Source organism: Merops nubicus, unplaced genomic scaffold, assembly GCF_000691845.1.
Source record: "Merops nubicus isolate BGI_N331 unplaced genomic scaffold, ASM69184v1 scaffold2900, whole genome shotgun sequence".
Classification (NCBI taxonomy): Eukaryota; Metazoa; Chordata; class Aves; order Coraciiformes; family Meropidae; genus Merops; species Merops nubicus.
In genome coordinates, this window is record NW_008580716.1 from 41,817 (window position 1) to 67,841 (window position 26,025).

General features: G+C 39.7%; 1 protein-coding gene across 3 annotated transcripts in view; it reads left to right on the forward strand.

Annotated features, from left to right (window-relative positions):
* The window catches only part of CTDSPL (CTD (carboxy-terminal domain, RNA polymerase II, polypeptide A) small phosphatase-like), an 81,902-nt gene that overhangs the window by 41,814 nt on the left and 14,063 nt on the right, over nt 1–26,025 (forward strand). Inside the window, exons 2-5 of one of the 3 annotated variants that reach the window (XM_008935457.1) lie at nt 8,488–8,642; nt 15,735–15,767; nt 19,378–19,431; nt 22,657–22,758. In XM_008935457.1, the coding sequence (XP_008933705.1) occupies nt 8,488–8,642; nt 15,735–15,767; nt 19,378–19,431; nt 22,657–22,758 (344 nt within the window). The remainder of the gene's footprint in view (nt 1–8,487; nt 8,643–15,734; nt 15,768–19,377; nt 19,432–22,656; nt 22,759–26,025) is intronic. The other 2 variants (XM_008935531.1, XM_008935604.1) reach the window with 2 other exon arrangements.

Here is a 26,025-nt window from a genome sequence, read left to right on the forward strand (position 1 = left end):
TGTTAAAACTTTCAAGCTTCATTAGGAAACATGGATGCCCCTGAAGCAGTGGATCTGCTTCAGTCTTTGGGCTGAATAAATGCGAGGAGTTGGGCTCTGAGAGATGAGTTTAACATAGTATTTCCCAGCAGCAGCCCTGATAGCTTTTTGAATGGTGCAGCACTGCAAGACAGCAGTTAAATCATGTGTTAAATCATGGCTTCTGTGAGAAGCTGGCACACATGGATGATGGTGTGACTTTCATATCAGCTGTATGTCCAGCCACACCTCAGCGTGCAGGCTGAAGTGTGCCAGCTGCTCTATGGTTTGGAGTTTGCCTCGGGATCCATTGGGGTTTTCTGCTCTTTTGAGCATTTTCATGGTTTCTTATCCCTCCTTGCCAGTTCAGAGTCTTCTGTGCCCAGTTGCTGTTTGTACCATTTACTGTCTCTGTCTCATGATCCATCACAGTGCTGAATTTCCTGTCATGTATTTAAAAAGTGACTTCAGAATTGCACTACTTTTGATCCTTAGGAAGTGAGCATCCAATAACCGACGGCAAGTGTTTCATCCAGCCAGATCTGAGGACTGTAATAAATAATTTATGTAGGGCAAAAGAAGATTTTTTTTTTTTCTTTAAGCTGCCACAACAAAAATGTTTCCAAAGCTCTGTTTGGGTTAGGTAGACATCTTTTTTCTTCATACAGCTTTAGCTGTCTTGGATTAATATTCATCTGGATGATTTTCTCCTTTTGTCCTAGGTACTATGTGAAAGTGTCTTTTTATAGAACTCTCACAGGTATGGAAAGCAAGCTGTAGTGTTCTGATACCCACTAGATAACTTCTCTTTGAATGAGATAAGCTGCTCTTGCATAACCATTTGATCTGTATGCACAGGTGCAACTTCTGAGCTTGTTTTCCAAAACATCATGGAATGGGTTAATAAAAGTCATGATCAGTTTTTCCTAAAATTCCTGAAAGTTCATAAATCATATTGACATTTTTTTCAGATCCAAGTGCAGCAGGCTACTTCAAATAGACTAAAGTGAGATAAATGAGAGATTATCTTACAAGTAAGAATAAGTTATTGGTTATTTTTCCCCCATGTACCCACCTGTCTTATCTATTAAAATTTTTATTTCCCAGCCCCTCACCATGCAGCCAGCTCCATCCAGAGCAGATGATTAATGCAGTGTCTGCAAAAGGGTTTAGTGAGGAGGGGGAGTCAAATGTTTTGGAAAGATTTTTCTTGCAGTAAACTGGTCTGGGATTCCTCCTTCAGATAAGTAATTTCAGTGGAAAAACTAAAACAGTTAAGTTTATTTAATTACGTTTTTGTGGGGAGAGAAGCTGCCAGCTTCAGCTAAAACGAAGATAATTCTGGGGGGTATCACACTGAATATAAGCAGAGTAGTTTGCTTGGGTTATACGTGTCTGAAGGTGAAACCCTTTGTGGGCAGTTCTTTCAGGTTTGTGACAGTGCTGTTTTGGTATTTTCTGTAAAACTTCTGTGGAATATGAAACCTTTCAATGATAAACTGCAGTTGGCATTTAAAACTACAGTTATGTGGGCATCATGTGCAGATTTGGCACCAAGTATTGTAAAATAATTTCTGTCCTGCTAAACACATCAGAAAAACAGCAGCTGTATAAGCAAAGTTGTTTTCTGCTACTTCACTTTCTAGCTTGAGTCAGGTAGGATATAAAATTTTGTTCTTCTAGTAAGATCAGATACAGCCTCTTAAGGCTGAGAAATTATGCATCTCTAATCATGTATAAATCTTGAAACAGCTTCTTTTTGAAGAAAAGCTTTGTTTATTACCACTTTATCCTGACTTGCATCTTTCCATTTTGTGTTACAGACGAGCGTGTTCAGAGAGCTCACACTACACAGATGTTCATTTTATTGCATTTATCAAATTCCTCTGTAAGCACACAGAAAGGCTCTTCATTACCCAGTTTATGTTATTAGGGAGAACTGGCTATTGCATTCATTTAATTAGGACCTAATCAGCGGTAATTAGCTGCTCATGTGCTGCAGAGGGATGGGCTGGATTAGGGGTCCTCTGGTCATCCCATGGTGGCTTCCTCCAGCACTGAGGTGTTTGTTGTACAATGGCTGCACAACAATCTGTAATTTCACACAACTACAGCAAGATTTGATGGGAGAAGCTCTGAACTAAACTTTTTAGTTCATAAGGGAAAATTTTTTTCTTTCCTGTGTGACTTGTGGTGCTGTTGGAACTCTTCTGGAAGGTGGAGAGCAGCACAACCCTTCTACATCCAAAGGCTGGTTAAGGGAAAGGAGATGTGAGAATGTTCTGTAGATAACTTTGATTAGCATGGCTGTCTATTAATTTCAAATATAACATTTGTCAGTGATATTTCGGGATGGCTCATTGGGTTCTCATTGTATAACCACCCAGCATGGTTGCATATCTTCCATTTAAGCTTATGTGATTGCAGTCACTTCATAAAGTCATAGAATGCTTTGAGTTGGAAGGGACCTTTAAAGGTCATCTAGTCCAACCCCCCTGCAGGGAGCAGGGACATCTGCAACTAGATCAGGTTGCTCACAGCCCTGTCCAACCTGACCTGGAATGTTTCCAAGGATGGGGCTTCTGGACCTCTCTGGACAACCTGGGCCAGAGTTTCACCACCCTCATTGTAAAAAATTCCTTCCTTATAGCTGCTCTAACTATCCTCACTTTTAGTTTAAAACTATCACCTCTCACAACTGCTAAAAAGTGTCTGCTAAAGTGTGTCCTCATCTTTCTTATAGGCCCACTTTAAGTATCAAAAGGCCACATAAGGTCTCAGTGCCTTTGTCCTTCCTTGAACCCCTCCCCAGGCTGCATAATGCTGTGGGTTCATTAGGACTTGCCAGAAGACCTCATTAAGCACAGGTCCATGGACCATCTTTGGCTCCCAGAAACTCTCAGGCAACTGAAGACTGACCATAGCCACGTGCAGCAGGTAGCACACAACTGCAGAGCAGTGAGCCCTGTCGTTAGAAATAGCATCTGGAAATCATAGGTGAGACCCTGGGCTTTCAAACCAGAGGAAAGCTACACCAGAGGAACTTCCCTTCTCAGTCAGAAGAGCTCTGCTCCTGTTCCTGACTCAAATAATCTTTTTTGCAATTAATCTTTTATGAATTTAGATAATTTGACAAAGTGCTTTACAACTGCAGAGCAGTGAGCCCTGTCGTTAGAAATAGCATCTGGAAATCATAGGTGAGACCCTGGGCTTTCAAACCAGAGGAAAGCTACACCAGAGGAACTTCCCTTCTCAGTCAGAAGAGCTCTGCTCCTGTTCCTGACTCAAATAATCTTTTTTGCAATTAATCTTTTATGAATTTAGATAATTTGACAAAGTGCTTTGCTAAAGTCTCTCCTGACTCAAATAATCTTTTATAAATTTAGATAATTTGACAAAGTGCTTTGCTAAAGTCTCTTGCAGACCTCCATGAGATCCCTGGGGAAGAAGTTAGTCAGGGATCTGTGCAGTCTGCTCTTCAGTGCAGCATTAAACCATATGGAAAAGGGAATAAGGAAACAAGATGGCAAAATTTGTAAGGGAAAGGGATGTGTTTTTGTGCATGTACATGAATGTGTTTGCCTCTGTGTAGAGTTGTTTTAAAACTTGAACTGTGAAGAGTTGTAGCCATGAGATGCCTGGGGAAGAAGTTAGGGATCTGTGCAGTCTGCTCTTCAGTGCAGCATTAAACCATATGGAAAAGGGAATAAGGAAACAAGATGGCAAAATTTGTAAGGGAAAGGGATGTGTTTTTGTGCATGTACATGAATGTGTGTGCCTCTATTGTATAGAGTTTTAAAACTTGAACTGTGAAGAGTTGTAGGAGGGCAACATGATTTTGAATGAGTGGCCTCTAAAATAGTAGATGAAATTCAATGTAGATACACATGAAATTTTCTGCATGGGAAGAGATAAGAATTCTTGACTCAGATTTGCCTGAAATACCTACTAATGAAGGGATCTTGGTGTTATAATGAGTTGTTCTGAAAAATCACAGTAGCCCGTTGCTCACTTGTAAAACTCGGATATTAGAACTTATTAGAAAAGTAAGAGAACAAAGCTTAGTGTGGGTGTATAAATTTGTGGTGCTCTCCTTTCATCATGGATATTGTGTGTGGTTCTAGTCCCTCTCCTCCTGCTCAAAAATATGAATTGGAGATGGTACAGATAAGAAACAAGGAGGCTCAGAGTTATGAAATGGATGAACTGTTGTGGTCCTCCTTGCCACAGGATACTTTTGGCACTAAAAGCTGGCATAGATTCAAACAGTGATGGGTCAAAGTTGTGAAGGAGGAATTTATTGAGCACTGTTATGTACACACTTGGTGCCTTCAGGTAAGGAGGTCTTTAAACTGTGGTTGGAGTCCATCAGGGATGGTGTTGAAGGAAAGCATCACTCCATTCTTGCACTGTTCTTCAGCTGTTCTGAAGATGCATGCTGTTTACAGTCTTGTCTTTGATGGTTACCTGATTTCATAGTGTGAAGTTGGTTTTCCTTGGGTTGTTTTGGTGCATGGTGTTGACATGTTTGGTGTGCAGTGTTTAAAAATGTAAAAAGTTACTGGAATTTGTCTTCAGCATTCAGTGGTGCTAAGGGTGTAATGGGTATAGTACTGCTGTGAATGTCATAGGAAATCAATTCCAGAAATGAAGGTTGTAACCCCCAAAAGATGGAGGAGGGGAAAAGAAAGTCCCTTAAATTCCATATGCTGCATACTTTGGAGTTGAGATAATTCAGCTTACCATCACAGTACCATTACTGCCTGAACTTATTCATAGGCTTCAAAGGAACACCAGGTTTTGTCCTCTGCAGTCTTTTTAAAATGTGCTGGCCTCCAGAATACTTAAACTTACAGTAGTGAGTCAATATTGATGATTCTTCACACCTTGATAGTTGTTCTATTTGGACTGTCACTGCCTGAAGTATAACAAATCTAGGAAGCAGCACCTGTATTGCCTGTGCTTGGTGTCACTAAGGGAGGAGAAGCTGTTTTCTGTGGTGCACAGCACTGTCATAGTGACTAAAAATGAGACATGGTGCAGATCTTCCCTCCACGTGCTGTGCCCGAGTGTGGTAGTACAGCATGGCACAGAAAGCCACTGGAGAACTCCCCTTCCCTACTGCATCTGAAATCAGAACTCATGGAGTCACAGTAAAGCCTCTGTAGTATATTATTGAAAACACCCTCCGAACCTCTTTAAAATAACATCTAAATTAGTGGGAAAAGCTAATTGAAACATTGCTGTATTGGGAATGGCAAAACTGCCAAGATGAAAACTAACACGAGGAGTTATTGTTCCTGGAAGAAATATTTCACTAAGTGAAAGTGAGGAGCCAGATTTCAAATGTCTTAATTCGGTTAAGGAAAACTATTCTTAAAAGATCTGAATAAATTCAGTGGCTTTTCTCTGAGATTTTTGGATGTTTATTTAGACTATTTAATTTACTACCTCTTTCCAGCCTCTACCTGGAAAAGACACAAATGTTGGTTCTTAGGAGGTTGGGTTGTTCTGGTGCTCTGTGGTGCAGCTGAGGCTGGAAGATGCGCACTGAAGAAACGCTGCTGCAGTTCATTGCTGAGGGAGAGGCTGGATCCAGACTGTGGCTCAGGGCAGCAAGGTGCAAACAGAGCTGAGGAGTCACTAAAGATGAGGACTTAGGAGGTTTGGGGGTGAACGTGATGTGGTGTAGGTAAATTTTTGCCTCGTGTGCCTCACAAAGACCAAGCTCAGAATATTTCTTATGCAAACATTTGGTAATTGGTTTTTCTTGCTTAACAGTAACTTTTTTATTAACTTCTTAGAAATGGATCCAGTGCTCAAGAGCCAGCCTAGAATATAAACTGGACATTAGTATAAAATGCAGTCTTGGCTTTGGGAGGACTATTTTATGCAGAAAAATTGTTTATAGAATGAGGTTTAATGATATGTTCTTGTACCTTAGAAAGTCCAGGAAAAACAAAGGCTTAGGATAAATGCTGTGTAAGAGCATTTCCATTTTAAGCATTCAGATGTGATTATTTGCTGTCGTAGTCTTTAAGTAGATGCTGAAAACAACACACAAATTGTGAGGAAGGTTTCTGTGGCACAAGCTGTAGGGAACAGGACACCCAGCATTGTTCTTCCCATTCTAATTTCACCCTATTTCAGCATTTAAGGTCAGGTGGGAGATTTTCCTTGCCTGGATGATACTGCAACAAACTTGTTTGTGCTTGTGACACACATTTTCTTGAGTCCTGTTTTGAAAAAGCCCTTCATAGCTGCGCAGGTCTCCTCTGGGGATTTCTAAAGGCATGTTTCAGCAGATTTCTTGCAAACAGAATGTGACCTTTGGAGACTGAGTCTTTTACTGTCACTTACACCACTAATGGCCAGAGTGTCACCTACGTTTTAGCTGGAGCAGTGAAAAGGAGTATTTAGATTGGTTGTAGTTTACAGATGTCTTCAAGGTGAAGAAATGCTTCCTTAAACACACAGACGTGCACAAATCTGTGCACAGTTCTGACCTGAGCCTGTTACCTGAGCACTTTGTAAACAGTGGAAGTTTATAACATGGTTTAGTTTTGGATTCTAGTACACATTCTTCTTAACAGCAGTTTGTAATTGGACCTGAGCGTTGCTTGCTCTGTGAAGGCAGCAAAATATCTTGGCAAACATGGAAATACATAGAATCAGAGAATGATTAAGGTTGGAAAAGACCTCTAAGCATCAGGTCCAACTGTCAGCTCAACGGAACCATGACCACGACCACTAAACCACATCCCAGAGTACCTTGTCTGCACATTTATCAGGCAGTTCCCTAATAATCTGAGAGAGGAGGAAAGATGGGGAATTACATGTTGATATGTGTAATTTGACTTACTAAGAATTAACTTACCTTCCAAGTTTGGTATGAGGGAGTGTTTTGCTCCTTCCAATGCAGAATGTAAATAAAATATGTAGTGCATGGGTGGCTGTTAAGCTGCTTGGTGTGACAACTTTCTTAGCATCTTTTTTTCTCAGGGTAATCTACCTTCTAAAATCTGCTATTTCAAAATGTGCTGTTGTGAAGAAAAGAATAAAATCTACTTTGTTTGGGTCTGTTTGCATGGCTTTTAAATGAAATAATTTCTTGACTCTGAAAAGGAAGCCACTCATCTCAATAGTCTCAGATATTTCTCTGCTTAACGGAGAGGGTCCTGGCCAAGGCAGGCTGTACAGCTGGGGGTGCCTGGCTCTGGCAGGGGGGCCACGGTGGTTGGCTTCATGGGGATAGTTGTGGTCAAGGCACCAGCTGGACAGGACCTGGTTGTGTCTCGTTGGGTTACAGTGTGATGTTAACAAGTTGAGTACCAACAGCATTCAGTGGTGGATGTTGCCGTGGTAGAGAGAGACATCAGAGGGAAAGGGCTGCCCGAAAGGCAGGAGATGGAAGGGAAACAACCTGCCCATCCCTTTCTCTCTCTTCCTTTTTCTCTCTCTCTCTTCCTTTTTCTCTTCCTTCCCACCAGGGCAGGGGTTGGGAGGGACCTCTGGAGGTCATCTCATCCAACTCCCCTGCTCTCCAGCAGGGTCACCCAGTGCAGGGTCCCTAGGATCACGTCCAGGTAGATTTGGAGTCTCTCCAGAGAAGGAGACTCCACAGCCTCTCTGGACAACCTGCTCTAGGCTATGGCACCCTCATAGGAAAGTGTTTCCTTATGTCTGCCATAACTATTGTTTTTATCTAGTCTTTAGTCATTAAAAATGCTACACTTGCTTTCACTGAGCTGTATGTGATTTTTTTTTTATTTTTATTTTTTTTTTACTAATTTGAGGGTTTTTATCCTGGTAGACCACTAGGCAAGTTGTAAAGAAAGGCCAAGACTCCTGTTCATTTAGTATCTCCCTCTCCAGACTTGTTCCTGCAGCCAGTGTTGCAGCTCACCCTGCTGCCTCTGTGTTGTGTCTTGTCCTCCAGCAAAGCTGTCAAACAGGAACAGAAGCAACTCAGAAACATCTCCAATCTCCTGACCCCTGATGGAGTTTAAATGTTCCACACACGGTCATGTATTTGGCTACAAAATATGCCTGGGCATCAGTAGGCATTTGTTGCATCTCTTCTGGTTGAGATCAGTCCTGTTTGCTTCCTTGGTCCAGAGATGGGTTTTAACAAGAAGTTATTTCACTTCATTTGCATTATCTACTTTGGATATTTCTAGGAAGACTCTCAGTGTAGTGACCTAATACAGCAAGACCTTTGTGCAGAGATCCAGGTTAGTTAGTAATAGATTAATGTCACCATGTGAGTTAGACAAGGAAAAATTTGTTAAAATGGAAAGAAAGGGGAATTAATATGATGGAAAATCTCTGTGAGGTTATCTTAAGACTTAGAATGACTTCCGAGGTAATAACCATGCATCTTAAATTCAGTCATTGTGGTCTGAAAAACTAGGTTTGTGCTACATGAATTTATTTTTATGCTGTTGTTTGTTTTTTTTTCCCTCCCAGTGTCCCAATGTAATATCAGCTTGAAGAAGCAGAGGAGTCGAAGTATCTTTAGCACCTTATTCTGCTGCTTTCGTGACTACAATGTCGAACCACCATCTACCAACAGCACCAGTGCTCTTCCTCCTTTGGTGGAGGAGAATGGAGGACTTCAGAAGGTCAGGCTTTTACCTTGTTTTACTGTCATATGTGTCTTCTGTAACCTAGGTTTAACTGCACTTCTGAAGGTTTGTCTTAGTGGGTTTCCCTCGTGGGGAATATATTGAGTTACAGAAGAAGTCACCATTTTAATGGTAAATTACTAACAATGTCTCTTCAGCTGCAATTTAAAACTAACTTCTCCATGAAAGGTATTGGCACTATGCATTTTATAAGCACACAACATTTGAATCTAAGTGAGACACTAAAAAAAGTGAACTGCTCATAAAACTTCATATTGGGTTGTCTCTGGCTTTGGTTCTCTTTCCCAACTCAGGTGAAAGAGGATTTCAGTAACATAAAATAACAGTTCAATAAAGGGAAGAACCATAAGTATTTAGACATTTTTTCTAACCAGTCCACCTATATTTAATGCATGCTGAGTCCAAAGTTACTGGCTTTTGGTCTCTTTTCCAGGTTATTAAGTTTTGTTTACCTAATAAGTCAAATTAATCGATACATACAATGCATTGAAGTGTAAAATTTTATAAGAGCAGCATGTTATTGTCATTGAGTTCTAGTAATTATATTGCTTTGCCATATTCATAAAATCACAGCACAAATCAATTTCTATGTTCTGTTTAAATCTGGTGCACACTGAGAACATTTGCATTATGAACTGAAGGACTTCTGTTGAATACAGCAAACACAGGAACATAAACTTTCCATACAATGTTGTTTTTTCAGTGCTCTCAAAACTCTGCTTGTGCTGTACTCTTAATGGAAACACCATTCCCCTCATGCTTCTCCAAGACTTCAGGGGATTGCAAATACAGATTTATCCATGATGGAGAACAATATCAGAAATTGAGATGATATTTTCCCTTTCTGCTCTTCAAACTAATTTTTCGTATTTATTGCAGCTGATTTCTTACCTACCTTCTCCAGTCCACTGTATTTTGTTTTGGATTTTGCTGCTTATATTTGAATCCTGAAAAGCTCAGGAGAAAGAGCAGAGGAACTGTTTGGTGGGAGAGAGGAAAGGAAAGCAAATGAAAGTGATGAAGGCTAAGGATTCGTGTGGAGGTTGTGTCTGAACTGCAGCAGTTCATGCTGAAACTGCTCACACAGGGGCAAAGCGTGCTGAAAATGCCTCTGCCAGGAGGAGGAATTCAGTGTGTATTTTTAGACTTCTTTTGCTAGCCAAGGAACATTTTGACTTGAAATGAGGAAAGTCTAGCCTGGATGGACTGAAGGGGAAGCTGAATAGTGTGTAGCATGTATGTGCCTGTTCACCTGAAAAACAGAAGGAGTGAAAAGCCAATGGAACTTCCCTTTCCACTGTATTAGGGAATGGGAAGGAGAGAGGAGTGAGTCAACTGGCAGAATTACAGCTGAGAGAAAATGGGAGTTCATTAGGAAGAAACACATAGAGAAAAGAAGAGGTTTTTTTAATAGAAAATGTGAGTTAAAATGATCTATGGTAAATAGTTTTCAGGTTGCATTTTGTAAAACAGTTACTTTGTAAATATATCTAATGCCCTGTGTGAGTGAGTGTGTGTGTAGCTTCACACAGATTCCCATCCTCACTCCGTGGTACTTGGTGAGAGTTTTGGAGTTGGGCAGTATTCATGCACGAGCCCAGAACATAAATCACAGAACTGATAGAATCACCAGACTATGGTACAATAGAGTAAAAAAAGTTCAAGGAATATGTTAGAAAGAATTATTACAGAGTGCATTTCCTTCAAATGGAATGAAAGGCACTCAGCTGCCTACAGATCTTCATAGGAGAAATCAAGCATAGCTAAGCTTCTGGGTAGTAAGTGAGTACAAATGAGCCTGTGACATTTCTATTTCAAATGCAGTATTAAAGACTAATGAGCTTTTATTTGGAATGCTAACACAGTGTAAGTAGGAAAATCTTTTAAAGGAAGCAAACCAGCATTGAAGACGTGGATGTGTTTGAATGTTGTTGTGTGGTCAGGTCGGTGCTCTTCGAGCTGTGTTTGAGCTGTGCAGGCTGGTTGGTTTTGGTCGAGTTACACTGATCACCTTGCCTGGATTCAGAGTGATAAGTAAGCTGGAGGAAAGTACATGCAACAGTGGGCCCCAGTTTGTAAACTGGTGACATTTAAGTGTCCAGGAGTGATAAAATTACCTCTTTGAGGGAAGAGAAGAAAGCCTGTCAACACACCACCTGAATTCCTCTGCTGTTTAGTTAAAGTTCTTTTTGCATTATTCTGACTGCCAGTCAGAATAGTTTAAATTCTGTTGAGCTGCTGTTCAGATGGTGGGTTACTGACATTTGTTATCTCTTTTGTATGTTTTATTCATTCTTCATCACGTCACAGGTGACCTCTGACCGTGGCCCAGTCAGTTCACGTGTTGTCACCCTTTCCCTCAAAAATGGGAGGAGAAAATTGCACAACAATGTTAAATAGTTACCATTAGAAACTAGTATAAAATGGGTTGGATGTACTTTCCTTCTGTCATACTGTCCAGAGCAGTTGTTACGTGAAAACTGGTCATGAAGAGATTAGAGGAGGGGAAGAAATAGAGAAAGCTTCTGCTGGTTTCACAGGAATTCAGTGTTTGTTCCGTGCCGTTTTTGGCATATTCTTGAAGTGACAGGCTAACTTCCTTCTGATTAGGAGGCTTGATTCTTTAATCTGTTGTAAAGGAGGGAAAACGGGGGAGAGTGTTTTATAAAGTAACTGAAAACACAGGTCTGAAGTGTTGTTTGGAGTAATTGCTTTGTGCAATTTAATTTTTATTGTTATTTCACTGTATTAGAAAAAAAATGAAAGCAGTGCTTCAAATGAATCAGTGCTTCATTTAATATTTTACCAAGTGATGTGCCTTGATTATGTCCAGCAAGTCAAGTCTCATGTCACTTCTTCATAGGATTGGAAGAAACACCAACCTGAGCATGGGTTTGAATAAAGAGGGGTTTTCAGTGCTGACTTCTATTCTGTTAGGCAGAAAAAAAAGCCCAAAAACTTCTTTAAAGTATTGAGTTCATTTTTTAAATCTTCTACTCACAGAGCAGCTGCTTGTCCAAGTGTGACTCTAATACTGGTAATGAATGGTCCATTCTGTCTCTGAAGTTTCAATACAACATTTTTCAATAATAACTTGTATTTACTGAAACTATTGTATATTTGTTTTTCTTAAAATGTGACAACTTCTTCACACGGCACAGAGATGTGTTCTAAGATGTAATATCTCTTACAGTGGGTATATCAGCCTGTCTGCAGCTTGGATGCTGAGCCAGATGTGTCATTGGGACCACACAATGTTCAGCCTCATGAAATCCTTGGTAATTTTTCCTGCCTGCTCAGCAGCAGGCAGCTCACCAACACCTTCTGGCCAGTTTTGGGTTTTTTTAGGGGCCAGAGTGTTGGGAGAGTAAAGTGAGATTTGAATTTATTCAGAAGAAACCAAAACAGTTTTTGGTCTTCAGTTAGCAACTTGACTCAGTTTGTGCAGTTTCTGGGCATACTTCTAAGTGTAAGGTGGTGTGGTTTTGGTTTTCTTTTCTGGGTAAGTTTGTTACCTGAGTTTTGAAGTGTTTGCAGATACAGATTTCATCTGCAGGCTTCAAGGAGGCATCTAGATAAGGTGAGAAAAGCTGGATGTAAACCAGCTCTTCCTTCTCTTTGCTTTCAGTTGTGGTAGGTGAGGGTACTCTGACTATTGGCACTTTGCCATTTCACTTACAACCCACTTCCACTAGAGTCATCTTTGCTTTTCTTTCACAGTTAGATCCAAATCAGGCAGATGGATCGTGTTCAACAAGATGAAGCATGAATGAGGAAAGGGTTTTTTCAAGGGGTTGGATCAGAGAAGAAGGTCTTGATCCACATTCAACAGGGTGGAAACCAGAATTAGAAGGTTTATTCTGGGGGCAGGAGTTGCCCCTGTGGCTTTCCCTGTAACAGGAATGAAGCCAGAAACATCAAGTCCTTGAATTTGTACCGCAGCCATCCTAACAACTGCAAAAGTTAAGTCTCCTTCTCCCCCACTGCTGTTTGCTGCATGGTGCCATCATCTCCAACGTGAGCTGGAAGGCTGTTCTGTTGTCATGTCTGCAACACTCTTGTCTGCTCCAGGCATCTCTGTGTGCAGGGAAAAGGATCTTCTCTATCCCACGTGAATGTGGTTCACCAGAGCAAGAAAAACCCAGCTTGTAGGGAGCACATTTTTGAGGTTAAAAGTAGCATCTCCTTCATGCAAGAGACATAGAGGAGCAGCATGAGCATGGACTCTTTGGTGGGGAAACTATTAGCAGCATACTTGCCAAACAGACATTGAAACCAGTATTGCTCTTCAGTGTGGAAGAAGAAGATTGAGACTGATGTCAACAGTAGTACTCTTTCTCCTGCTTAACCTTTGCTGATCAGAGCAAGAAAATTCCTAGTCTTTGGTTCTGTTGGTCACCATCAGCATTTGGTATGGCAGAGCTATTTAGAAAACAGAACCCCCCTCTGCACAGCTATGTTTGGCTCCTCTCTCTTTGCATACTCATTCTGACCTTCTTTGCCTCCCAAAAAGTCTTCTATATTAAGAGACAAAGCTCAATATTCCAAGTCAGTGCAAGTCAAACAGTAACTGTATTATTGCTTTTAAAGGCCCTATCACAGTCTAGTACAAGCTTTGGTTACAGAAACAAATATGATTAATCTGTTCTTCTCATCAGCTTCTTCTCTAAAGAGGTGATTCTTTAAAATGAAACCACTCCTTATCTTTGACTACAGACTGTTCTCAAAAAAACAAAACAGTGTGGCCTGTCACTTGGTGCTCAGTGATCCCATACTGAGAATGATGTTTTCTCTCAAACTAAAGTTATGTAGGTAAGGGAAAAGATAGAATTTATAATTCCATCTGTATATTTTATGCCCTAGGAAAAAAAGTTGTTTCAGTGTCTGGAGAAATCAGCTCCTGGGTTATCTCCCTGATACAATGGGGAAATTTTGGCATTCTAGGAACAGCTTTGTTCTGTTACCAGCATTAGGAGCTCGTGGAAAGACTTCAACAAATGCAGTCATCTGTGCTCTATTTCAAACGATAGTGTTATGACCTATTTCCCTTCCTGTTCCAAGGCATCAGGAAATGAGGCAGGACACTAGAGAAGTTTCCCATAGCAGGCTTGTTTTTAAAAACTGTTCTGAAAAGTTCATGAACACTTAATGCTTTACCAGCAGTTTATCTTGTGTTTACCTTCCTGCTTGTTTTTCCAGTTGTCATTGTTAGCATTTTGATTTTTGAATAGTACTTCTGGGATTCCTCTTAGGAAATGCACTTATTTATCTTGGTTTTTTTTTTAAGAAATCCTGCAAGAAAAGCAAAGCAAACAGCAATGCAAGTCCTTTAGCAACTTAGATTCTGGATTCCCATGAAAGGCTTAACAGTAATACTGTGGGGTACAGCCCTTGCTTGAAGACATTGCCGAAATAGAAAGCCAGTTACACCATGGTGAGGGCCTCTTGAAGTCTGGGAGAAGACCTGGTGTGACACAGTGATATTTGTGTCTACGAGCAAGATAACCTTGTACCCTAACTGTGGATATGCCTCTGCCTCTCAGATACTCTTTTTGGCTGTTGACAGAAGAGGGGCTCCACTTGTATTTTATCCTCTCTACAAGTGAATGCAAAAAAAAAAGCCTTTAAAAATGAAAACAAAATACAGCTTGACAATCTCTGCTCTGCCTGTGTAACCGTTACCTTGATAATAATTTGATCACAGGTCAGCTAATCCAACTGGTACCTACTCAAATTCCCTCCTTCCTCAGATAGCCCATGAACTTCAGAGGATGTTCCAGTAGCAGGACTTTAACCTGCTGACTTATATTTTATTTCTTTTTGCTATTATCTTAAGGAAAAAAATTGGACTCTTGCCAGCTTATGGATTTGTTTTTATAGAAATTTGGTGCTTTTTACTAAAGCAAACTTGATACCCCATGGTAGTTGCTGCTCTCTAGCTGCTTCATCAGCTTCTCTGTATTTTGGTCAAACTTGAGGAAAAATTTCCACTGCTACAGCAATAAGAAACGAGGACTTTGAAAATAATATTGAATTATTTTTGTTTGTCAGTGATGTGTCAACACCGTGTTAGACTCCAAAACAAGCGAGCACAAGATTTTTTCAACTGGAAGGTGATGTTCTTAATATTGAAGCCACCTCTTTCAGTGCATAGCCAGTCTGCTGGTAGTCAGAGCATGTGTTGTCAAAGTAATTAAAGCATAAAATCAGCTACCTAAGCAACATCTGTGCTAGAAAGGTCAGCTGCTTTTTTTTAATCTTTTTTTTTTTATGTGTAGCGCCCATCAGAAAACAAATACTTGTTTCTGAAAGAAGAGAGAGATTAGAAAATACAGTTTCTGCTTCCCAAAATGTCTTGCATCTTGAGCTGGCGACCCTGTGGTCAGCCTTCTCCATTTGGAAGCTGTAAATGGAAGCGTCTTTGTCTCCATGTCAGGTCTGAGGATGAGAAGAAAAGGTCAAGCTGGCCAAGGCTGTTTCGCCTTCTTCCAAGTACAACACAAAAGTGAGACCACAAGAAGAGCACTGGTATTGTTGTCTTCTCCTGGGTGGAGAAAGTGGGATTCTTTGACTTAGTTTCTTCTCATCATGGTGTCCTTCTTGGACATGTTGCTGTTGCCCAAGTGAAAATGCTGCTTTTTTCTGAGGCAGTTGCTGCAAGTGAAGTCAACTTCAAGGAGTGGGCTTCTGCCCTGCTACCAAGGTCTGGCTGAGCCTCTTGTCGCTGCAGAGAAAATAGACAAATATACCCATTAGTAGATGTTAAAGCTGAAAAAGTTACAGTAAATACAGGTACTTTCTTATTATCATCTCTTATTAATCATAGCATGGGTTTTACCAGTCCAGTCTCCTAAAAAAAAAATCATAAATGCCAGTACACTAACCAATCATTTCAGCAACTAAAATACAAGATCCTGTTTTTGATTTTATTTTTTTTTGTTACCCTGGTTTCTTGAATACTTTGAACTTTTGGTTTAAAATGTTTGAGTGCTACATTTACTACTTCAAACCTTTGTTCTACCCTTAAAAGCCATTACCCTTACAGTGATTTTTTTTCTTTTTCCCCAGGGTGACCAGATGCAGGTCATGCCTATACCAAGTGTATGTATTTTTATCCCTTTTTCTTTTAATAATTTTCATAACTTTTGCTTTGATTCATCTTATGTTGCAGTCTAACAGGTCTGGTTTGTGTTGCATGTTAACCAAAGGATTTTATATTCTGTCTGCAATGTTGTATACTCTGCGATGAACTGCACTGCACGTGTGTTGTACAGAGATTAAAAGAAGAGTTTGGGTTTTGTATGGTTTTCATCTCGCTTCTCAGTTAAATTCGCTTCTCAATTTTTATCATTTTGAAAATGCTTGAAGTACTCTGAAAGTTGAAGTTACTTCTTTTAATAGAGAAAAAAATTACTTATCATCACTGTGTGGGACACAGTGGCAAATACCTTTTCCTCGTAATTTTTCCCTATATTCCAGTTTGAAAAGGAAAGTTAGAAACTGCAAGAAAAGCCACTTTGGGAGCAAAGAGTACACTGACTGTAGCTGCAGCACTGCACTCGATTGAGATGATGCTCTCAGTGTCAGCTGCTGGTTTATGGGCCTTAATATTGCTGCTTATCTTCCTTGGATTAAACTTGGAATGCTGTTTGGCATCCGAATTATTTTCAAAACTAAATAAAAGGAAGAAAAAAAAAAAAAGTCCTTCAAACTGAAGCTTTTAATTTAATGAAGTTTAACCTTTTTTGGTCATAAAGCTGCTTGTCTTTTTCCTTGATCTTTATGTGGATGAAGATTTAGGCTTTTTAAAGCTGAAATCCCCTTTTTTTTTTGAGCTCCTTTGCTGTTCACTTTACTACTGCAGAATTCTCTATACTGACACAGCCCTTTTTCTTGTGAAATTTGGTAGCCCCTAAAGACCTAAATACTTCCCAAAATATTATATTTTTTTCCTTTTTTCATTCCTTTTCATGTAGCTCAACATTACAAGACCTCCTCTAAGAACACTGTCCATGCTGCAGTGCAGAAGTGTGAGGAGATGGTTGCAACTGTGCAGATCACTTCCCTCCCTCACTGCTTTTTCTGGGAGTTAAAAACTGTTAGAAATTACTCTGTTGCTCACCTTTCATTTCTAATATGAAATTACTTCTAGTAGGGCTCATGCATATGTTTGTGTGCATGTGTGTATACATGTATACACACATGTACATGCATGTAATTTGTATTATATGCAAGGCTGGGGATAGAAAACTTTGGATGTATGAAAATACTGATTTCTAAATTACTTTTATATACCTGCCCCATTCTGTTTGGTGACTGTAGTTGCTCTCCTGGTAGTTATTTGAACATAAAACACGTTCTTGGCTGTGCTCTGACCTGGAATGCAAATTTGCCTGGGAGTAAGCGTAGGTGTTAATGAAGTAAGAATTCAAACGGAATGAAATTTTGAAATGACAAATGAGTACAGCTTCATCAGGTCCAAATACGAAATGAGGTCCTTTGCTAGAACACTGTCTTTGTGATGTTAAAGCAGTGCTCTGTTAGATTTGGGTAGTGGCAGGAAAATGAATGATTCAAGAAGAGGTTTCTTTTTTTCTTCTTCCTCTTAATGTTTTTGTCTTTTTGGGTAGCTCGGCTATATTTTTGCTGACCTATATTCCCAGCACTTCAATAAGCTAGTAAAATTAACTTGTCTTTGCAGTCATGACGTAGAGTTCTCAGTGAGCAGGGGACTTCATCTTTTTTTTCTTCTTCCTCTTCATGTTTTTTCTTTTTGGGTAGCTCAGCTGTATTTTTGCTTGACCTATATTCCCAGCACTTCAGTAAGCTAGTAAAATTAACTTGTCTTTGCAGTCATGACGTAGAGTTCTCAGTGAGCAGGGGACTTCAAACACACTCATTCCTCTTCTTGGGTGCCATCTCATGCCTTCTTCCAACAGGACATGCAAGTGTTGTCAAGCAACCATCACCTGCAGGCAGTGGTGTGACATTTACTGTCTGAGTATCAGAGTGCTCCTGGCCCTCACACAGAAGCCAGCAAGCATGAGGGTGTAATACTCTAACTAAAGACAGAAAGAAGAGAGAGAAAGTGTGTGGAGAAAGTGGTAGGAACAAAAATGCAACTTTATATTAGAAAAATGCTTCAAATTAAAGTGATCCTCCTTGCCAGCATGACAAGGGCTGGTTGTCCTGAGCATGGGAGCCCAAAGGATCACTCTGAGGCAACTCTTAACCATGTTCTTAAGATCCATTAAGGCAGAAATTCTTGATGCTCTACTGCATAGCATCATGGATGAGAAATAGGCTGTTTGAACTGTACGTATTGTACGTACCAGGAGGAGAATCTTCTGAACAGGCACCGAGTGAGTTTCGACACGGTTAAGTTGGACATTTAGTTTTTATAGGGTTCACTGGAAATACAATCACTTCAGATGTTTAGAGAATTCCTTAGTGACTCCAGAAAGATCACTGCCTGCTCCCCGCCCAGTAAACTTTCAAACTGAAGCCTCCAGTCAAAAGAAGAGATTTTCTGAAGCTCTGTCATGCATGTATGAAATGTGTCAGTCTGCTGAGGTCACCTGTTTGAAAGCTTCCATTGCTTTACGTACCTGTGTGCAAATCAGTGAAATGTGTCTGCTGCTCAATCACATTTTTCCTGTATTGATTGCACTTAAAGACTTGAATTAATATCAATTTTCACTGGGTTATTGGTAGGGGTAACTGCTAAGCAAGAAATACTTCATCTTCAAGTTAGGTTCTTCAGAAGATACTGTGACTTAGGGGTTTTTTTTTTTCAAGATTAACTTTATCCTGTTTGTATCTTGTATTCTGAAACAATTCCCAGATAAGGCATAGATTAAACAGCAACATAATTGATTTTTTTTGGTAACACTGCAAAAAGATCTATTTTATAGGGCTGAAATAAACACACAGAAAATTAGGAAAAACGATACCAGCTGACACATTGTGATAGACCTGGCTTGAAGGTACATTAATAGCTCAGGATGCCTGTGCTTTCTTGGGTCTTTCTCAGCTTTGTTTGGGAAGGAGTATGGCAGAGAAATCAAAGTAGACCCATAGCAACTGCAGCACTGACTTTCATTCTTTTGAACATAAAGTAGCTGGAAAACCAAAGCCATACTCCTCCATCTTCTTAAAAGAGTTGGAGTGTTTTGTTCAATTTAAATTCCCGGTATTTAGGAGTAGTACCAGAATTAGTACTCAAAATCCCTGCAGAAGTGAAATCTTAGCACCAAGATATTGTTTTTTCACTCATCCTTGCCTAAATTTAGACAATTTCTTGTTAAAACTTTTTCTACAAGAAATTCTGTGCACTGCCTGGTTCGTAACAGGAGCCAGCTTCTTTGGGCAGCTACGTTTTTAAGTGGGAATAATTTCTTTTTTATTAGAGTATTTCTGCTGGGAGAAGCTGTTAGCTCTGTAGAGTGCAGCTAAAAACATGAATTGAAGGGAATATGAACAGCAGGTTAATATGCTGCACTTAAGCTAGACAAAATTTGCAGCACACAAAGAAAGGGCTTCTTAATTCTGATACTTGCCTCTGTGAGAAATATGGGCTTACAGGGAAGAAAGGTTATGACTGCTTTGTACAGTAAATTTCTGAAAGGTTTGTGTTGACTGGCTGTTTATGCTTCAACCAAAAGTCCTGTTTTCTTGCCACCACCCCCTTTTTTTGTTTGTTTTTTCTTAGGGAATATACTATTTCCACGGGACTGAAGCAGTGCAGCAGTCGTTTCACTACAAGGTCTGTTAAGCTGATCAGCCATGAGACCTGGCTGGAATGCATAAATCCCAAACAGTGACTAGTTTAAAAGCTTTAACTTGTATACAATTTATGTCTTGTTGGAATTGAAGACCAAGCTAGAACTTACAGTACGGAGATACCACATGTTCTTTTTTCTGCTGAGTTCTGTGGAAGTCTGCAGTCTTTTGGAAAGTATTGTGTAGTAAATATGAATTGCTGTTAGCCACAATTAAATACTCTTAATCATCTTCAATATCTTTAAAGCTACTATGTTTCAAAAGGGAAATTGTCAAAGATCTATAACTATTTGCTATTAACGTTGATGTAAATCTGGCAATTAGAGCTCTTCTTGGATATGTCTCCATTAGTGAGGAAATTAAAATACAATATTGAGTAATGCTCATTTCTACCTAAAAGCTTTACTACTCTTGGCATGTGGAAATTGCTTTAGATCAGAAAACTTGAACAGCAGAACACATGGGCTGAAAACCCTACGTACAAATCCTTTAAGTTCCTAAAGCCTCAAAAATATCATCCTTGCTCCAAAGTCCTACTCCAGATGTTTACCAGTCTTCCAACTTGTAGTGCCTTTATCTTCAGAACAGCTTCCTTATTCCTGTTAGATTATCAGGTGGCAGGTGTACTTTCAAAATTGAGGGCAGCAGAGGCTGCTTTTGAAATGGAAAATGTACTTCTTCTGATCTTCAGATGTGCAAACTGTTGACCAGGTGTCTTTGAAAACAGGATCAGACTGAAATCGAACAGCCAAAGCTTGTAGGAAGGTTGGTGTGCCCTCATGGGAGACTGTCTCCAGGAAAAACCTTGATGTGTGGTCTTACTAGGTAGTTAGGTCAATAATTATACATCATCCCCTAAGGCAATACTGAAAAGGGAGAGAAACTCTAGCAGTAACCAGCCTCTCTGTGTACATACCACAGGTAAGCTCGTTGCTCTCCCAGACTCTGCTCGTGAGAAAGCAGAGGTGCAGGTGGGTGAAGAAGATGGGCACAGGCTGCCTCTCACCATGGAGTCAAGGAATTTGGGTATTCAGAGTTGAAAGTTCTCACATTTTGTAATCCTTGGTGTATGTCCATCCTTTTCTGGATGGCAAGCATGCTAGATTCCAGATAAGAACCAAAGATATCTGTGACAAGACAGTGTTTATATTTTTTTCATATGCATATTTTATATTAAAGAATATCTATTTCCAAATCTTTTCCACATAGATATTTTCTATTTGGAAAAAAAAAAAATTGTATAGCAGAAGAAACTGCTGGCTTTGAACTGCTTGTGCAGGTTGATTGAGTCAAAAATTCAAACTAAATACTGACAGTCTCAAGAGTACAAAAATGAACTGAACTATGCTTTTTTTAAAAAAAAAAACAAACATACACTTCAGGTTTCTTGGGTTGTTCCTACCTTTTTCTCTTCTTCAAAGACAAGGAATCAGTATCCCAGCCTGGGTTCTGAAGATTATGGTCTTTAAGTGGGTTGGATTTTCCTTTCAATAAGCTTTCATTCTATTTAGAGTGTATGTCTGGATCCTTCTTATTATGAAAAATAATAATAGAGGTGAGGTGCCTAAATACCTTTTGGAATTGAAATAGGAGTGAGAAATCAAAATTCTTTGTATCTGGTCCTAGATGCAAACAAGCAGAGGTAGAACTCAAGTAGTTGTTGGAGTAGTGTACGGATGGGACTGTCTCTAATTTAGAGTGTCCTATGAATTTTGGCCTCGTTAGGCTCCTGTGATGCATGGATACTTTACAGACATTAAGCAGAAGTTGTTTCTTCTTGAAGGTCATTTAGGTGTGTGCTGAGAGAAAATGGATTGAGACAAGTGGCCTGTAAGCAAAGCAACTTCAATTTCGGTAGCTGAAGAAACTGTTGTTGATGTTAATTTTAAGGAACTACATCAATTTCAGTGAATACCCCTAAAAATCCCCCAGTAATTTACACTTTAGCTAAAGACACTGAAGTCCAGAATCTCATTTGCTAGTTCTGTCATTTAAACAAGAATTTACTAGGCATCACTGGCCAGTAGCTATCAACTTAAGGTGATGTCTGAAATCAGTCAGTGGTTAATAATTGGTGCTTGCTGCTGGAGGGTGTTCAGAGGGTGTCTGACTCATCTGTTTGTCACCTGCTGTCAGCAGAGGGGTGGCCTCAGAACTCTGCAAGCACCTCTACAAAAGGCTATTGAAAAGAGTAGAAAAAAAATGTCAGATGCATCCTTACCAGAGCAACAGTGTCTGAACAGATAAAAAGATAGCTAAAGAATGAAGTCAGAACTCTGTATCCAATCCTTAATTTAATTGCCTCTCATTTTTAAACTTCTCTCTACTGTTCCTTTTCTAAAGCTAGTTCTTTTCCTGCATCAAAACCCCCTCTTTAAGTGAGTGGCAGCAGTTTCAGCTCCAAATAGAAGCATTCTCTCCCATTGCTGTTATTTCAGGAAGCATCCAGTACCAAAGTCTAGATTACAATAACTGTTGCAAATTGGGTTGTTAAAGTGGGGACTGAGCCATCAGAAGACTCTGTGACCATCTGCGTTGCTTTCAGAAAAATTGTCAATTTGTGTCATTTGTACCATTTTTTAATAAGGGCAGCTTACTGTAGAAGAGCCTAGTTTAGGTTCTTTACTGCAGTTTTAATGCCTCGATTAACCTTGAAAACTCCTGGTCAGCACCTTCACAAGTGGTAAAAAAGAGTGGAGACATGTCCTGGAAGATAAAATTAGTAATGCTGTCTTCCTTCAGGATTTATTTCTCCACTTCAGCATCTTTCATAGCAAACAGAAGGAAGCATTTGTGTAAACACCCATCGGTGTGATACAGCTGGAAATGGTGTTGTCTGTGACTAGGGTAACAACAACAACCAAAAGCAAGGCATTAGGAAAAGGGCCACTGGAAAAAGATATAATTGTATCCAATGTCCTGTTTTTCTCTATTGTTTTTAACTAGTGGTGGTGGTTTACCATTTTCATTTCCAATGCTTTGGAGATCATTCTAAAGAACTCTCTCATTGAAAAAAGAAGTCTGTATGGGTATTGCATGAGCCATTAATTTCCATGCTTGTGATAAGCCCAGAAAAACATTCAACTTCAAGTCATGATGTATTTCAATTCCCAGTAATTACTAGAACAGTAGTGTTGGCAGGTTAATGCCCCTTCAATAGAGGTTTTATTGTTTTTTTGTTGTCTTCCTCTTTTCTCTTTGTTTTTAGCCACCAGCTAAATACCTCCTGCCAGAACTGACAGCATCAGACTATGGGAAGAAGTGTGTGGTCATTGATTTAGATGAAACTTTAGTGCACAGTTCATTTAAGGTAAGTAAATTCAGAGGTAATCTCTTGCAGCTAGAATCTGTCAGTGAATGTTGCAGGAACTGTTAAGCCTCCTAACACATGAACTGGTCTTACAGGCTCTCCCAGGATGCCTGGTAGTTCTTGTTGTTATTCCTATGAATATTCATCCTAATTGGGCTGTTGGGGAGCATCACAGGCATTGTCATTGATTTGCTTCAGAGAAAGTCACACTGGCTGCAGCAAGGCCTGGAATAGAGACTGCCTTTAGATGGTAACTACTCCAACAAGGGCTTGTATTGTAACAGGTAGGAAACTTGCTGCTCTGAAAAGAGGGTTTCATTTCTGATGTTTGATGCTGTAATTAGTCTAGGAGAGTGGAAGCACAGCACAGGTTAGATGTCCCTTAAATAAGTAGATTTTGGGCACCAGTGATGGCTCTGCTCTGTTGGAGAAGATTGCTTCCCATGTCAGGCTGCTGCCCTGATCACAGCATGGGTTCTCAAGTATTTAGTTTTCACAACAGGAGAGCAAATAGCATTTAGCTGTTGCTGATGAATCGGGCATCTTCTAGAAGCAGCTTTGACAACTCTTCAGACTGCAGCACGTGGTGGAAGTAGGGCTGTTTTTCCATTGTTGAAGCAGAGCTAAAGTTAGAGTAGGAGAATTCAGAAATACAGGTAACCTAAATTGGTTCAGAGTCCTGGTAACATTTCTGATGAGTAAATGTCCAACATGGTAAAATATCTGCTGGTTTTATACCTTGATTGGAGAACTTCTAAGAATCAGTAGAATGTTTCCTGACTAGTAGCAAGCTGGAGTTACCACCAACGTTACACTCTCCTCGTTTGGGTTGCACTCCATTTTTCACTGCTAGCATGAACTTAACATTTTAATCCTGCAATATTTGGTTGCCAGCATTTAAATATGTAAACCATAACTCGGGCTGTCGTTAGAATTTGGCAGCAGCCTGTCTTTGTTGACTCAAGACCTTATATGGAGATACTAGAACAAATATTCCCGTGCCTCAAACCGAAACCAAGATTTTTCTCTGTCTTTATTGTGCCTAAATGGTTTGTAACAGTTTGTGGTGGAGTACAGGAACCTCTTAACCTCAGTGCCAGATCCTTGTCTTCTACACCCAGGCTGAACTTGCACTTGAGATTTTTTTCAGCAAGATTAGAAACACAGACAGATTGGGAAGGCAGGGACCATGCCTTCCTAATTAAACGAGAGGCAAAAATAGGAAGGGAAAACTGTAATTTTAATTTACATTAAAATAATGAAGTATTAGGCCTAGTGTTTTCTGAAATGTAAAAATTTGTTTTCTGAGGGCTGTGGATTTTGAAACAAAATAAGGTTCAGCTAAAGTGGTTGTTAATTGTTTTTTAACCATTTAAAATAAGTGCACGTTTATTGATTGACATAGTGTAAATCCTTTTCTGTAGGATTGAGGTTTGCCTTTATGGCAGTGTGCTTTCTTAGTGGGCTCATTTCCATTAATCACTTATTCAAGTGATATTTAATGGGTGTTTAAATGACATTAGATATTTAAGAAAAATCAAACTATTTTTCTGCTTGGTCTAGGACACTGAATAATGTTTTGTCTTAGGAAGAGAAAACTGTTTTTTTTGTGTGAAGTAAATAGTGTTGGGCAGATGTTGGCATTTCTGCACTATTGGGGTTTTACAGCAGCTATGATGGCATTACCTTAACATGAAACCTTTCTGCTTAATCTTGGACACTGAATAATGTTTTGTGTTAGGAAAAGAAAACTGGTCTTTTTTTGTATGAAGTAAATAGTGCAAATGTTGGCATTTCTGCACTATTGGGGTTTTACAGCAGCTATGATGGCATTACCTTAACATGAAACCTTGGTGGGAGCATGTAAGAGCAAACCAAGTATTGGAGGAAATGGCTTCAGTTGTTTAGTGCCTGGCTCTGTCCAGTGGTTCTCTCTGGATTTTGTTTCATAAAGGGAAATGCTTCAGCTGAAGTAAGGCCACTGGGATCATCAAAAATAACAATGGATTGCCAAAAGAGCAGGGGGTTTGTAACACCTATGTGCACATTGCTCTGCCTCAATAATCAGCTTGCTTTTGCAGTTTCTTTTAGTTGTTTGTTTGGTCATGGTTTTTTTTTCCACTAAAACGTGTCTGCTCTACCCAGGCAGGTCCCCACTTAAAAGCTGTAAAAGCATACATAAATTTGTGACTTTTAGCACAAAATGTTTTATTTAAAACACACAATATTTTAGAATTCATAATCCTGTTATGAAATAGGCCTCATATTTCAAACGCAGATTTACTTTTTTTTTTTTTTTCACACAACCAGAGAAGCAGAATATTTAAAGTGCTTTTTTATGAAAGCAGCAACATCTGAAGGAGGGTAATTCTTGTCTTTTTATGCCCCTGCATATTTGTGAAGTTTTAAGGAGGTACTAGCCTTTCATGTTAAGTGCCTATTAAAGGAATAAAGTTTGGGGTGCTTTGGCAAGAGTAAAAAAGGAATAGATAGACATTGTAGTTATCATTCCCATCATAAAACAATAATAGAAGCAAAAATCATAAATTATTAAAGCAAGGAGATGTAAACACAGTTTTGTATAAAATGAATTAAACCACATGCAAGCCTGGAATGTAGTCCTATTCAAAACTGGCTGTGAAGCACTTTTGGAACATTCAAAACTCTGAAGCATCTCGTTAAGTAGAAGCAGTTTGAACTGAAGATTTTCAGTGGAAATACACTGTCTGCTTTCACACTCTCTGTGGTTCCCACTCGAGGTGTGTACGTGCTTCACGTGTGCAACCCCAGAAACCTTTAGCCAGCAAACTGTTTCAGACTTTTCTCCTGTCTTCCCATGAAGATGAAGCAGGGAACCCCAGCCCATGCTCTCTTCCTTATCACTTGTGCCAACAAGAGAGCCATGTAGTGTCTAAAGTGTAAGTGAGGGAAGCAAATATGTAGTTAAGAACAGCTTGGTTAGTGTTACAAAGTCTAAGGGTGAGCTTTATTTGCTAGCTTTTGCTAAGTTGTCTAAACAGAATATAGTTTTCTCTGACATCTGGGTGGTGCTGCTCCTGTTAAGAAAGTTCAGTTTTATTGGTGGGCTTCAAAACCTTAGCAACTTGCAGTGCCCTATTCTTTTTCTGCTGCTACACAATATTTATCTTCCTTAAGGGAGTCATGCATACATAAATTCTTCAAGTACATGCAGGTCTCTTCAAAGTATGCATGGAGCTGGCACCCACGTGAACACTGGTGGCTGAGGCTTATTGACAGTTCATTTGG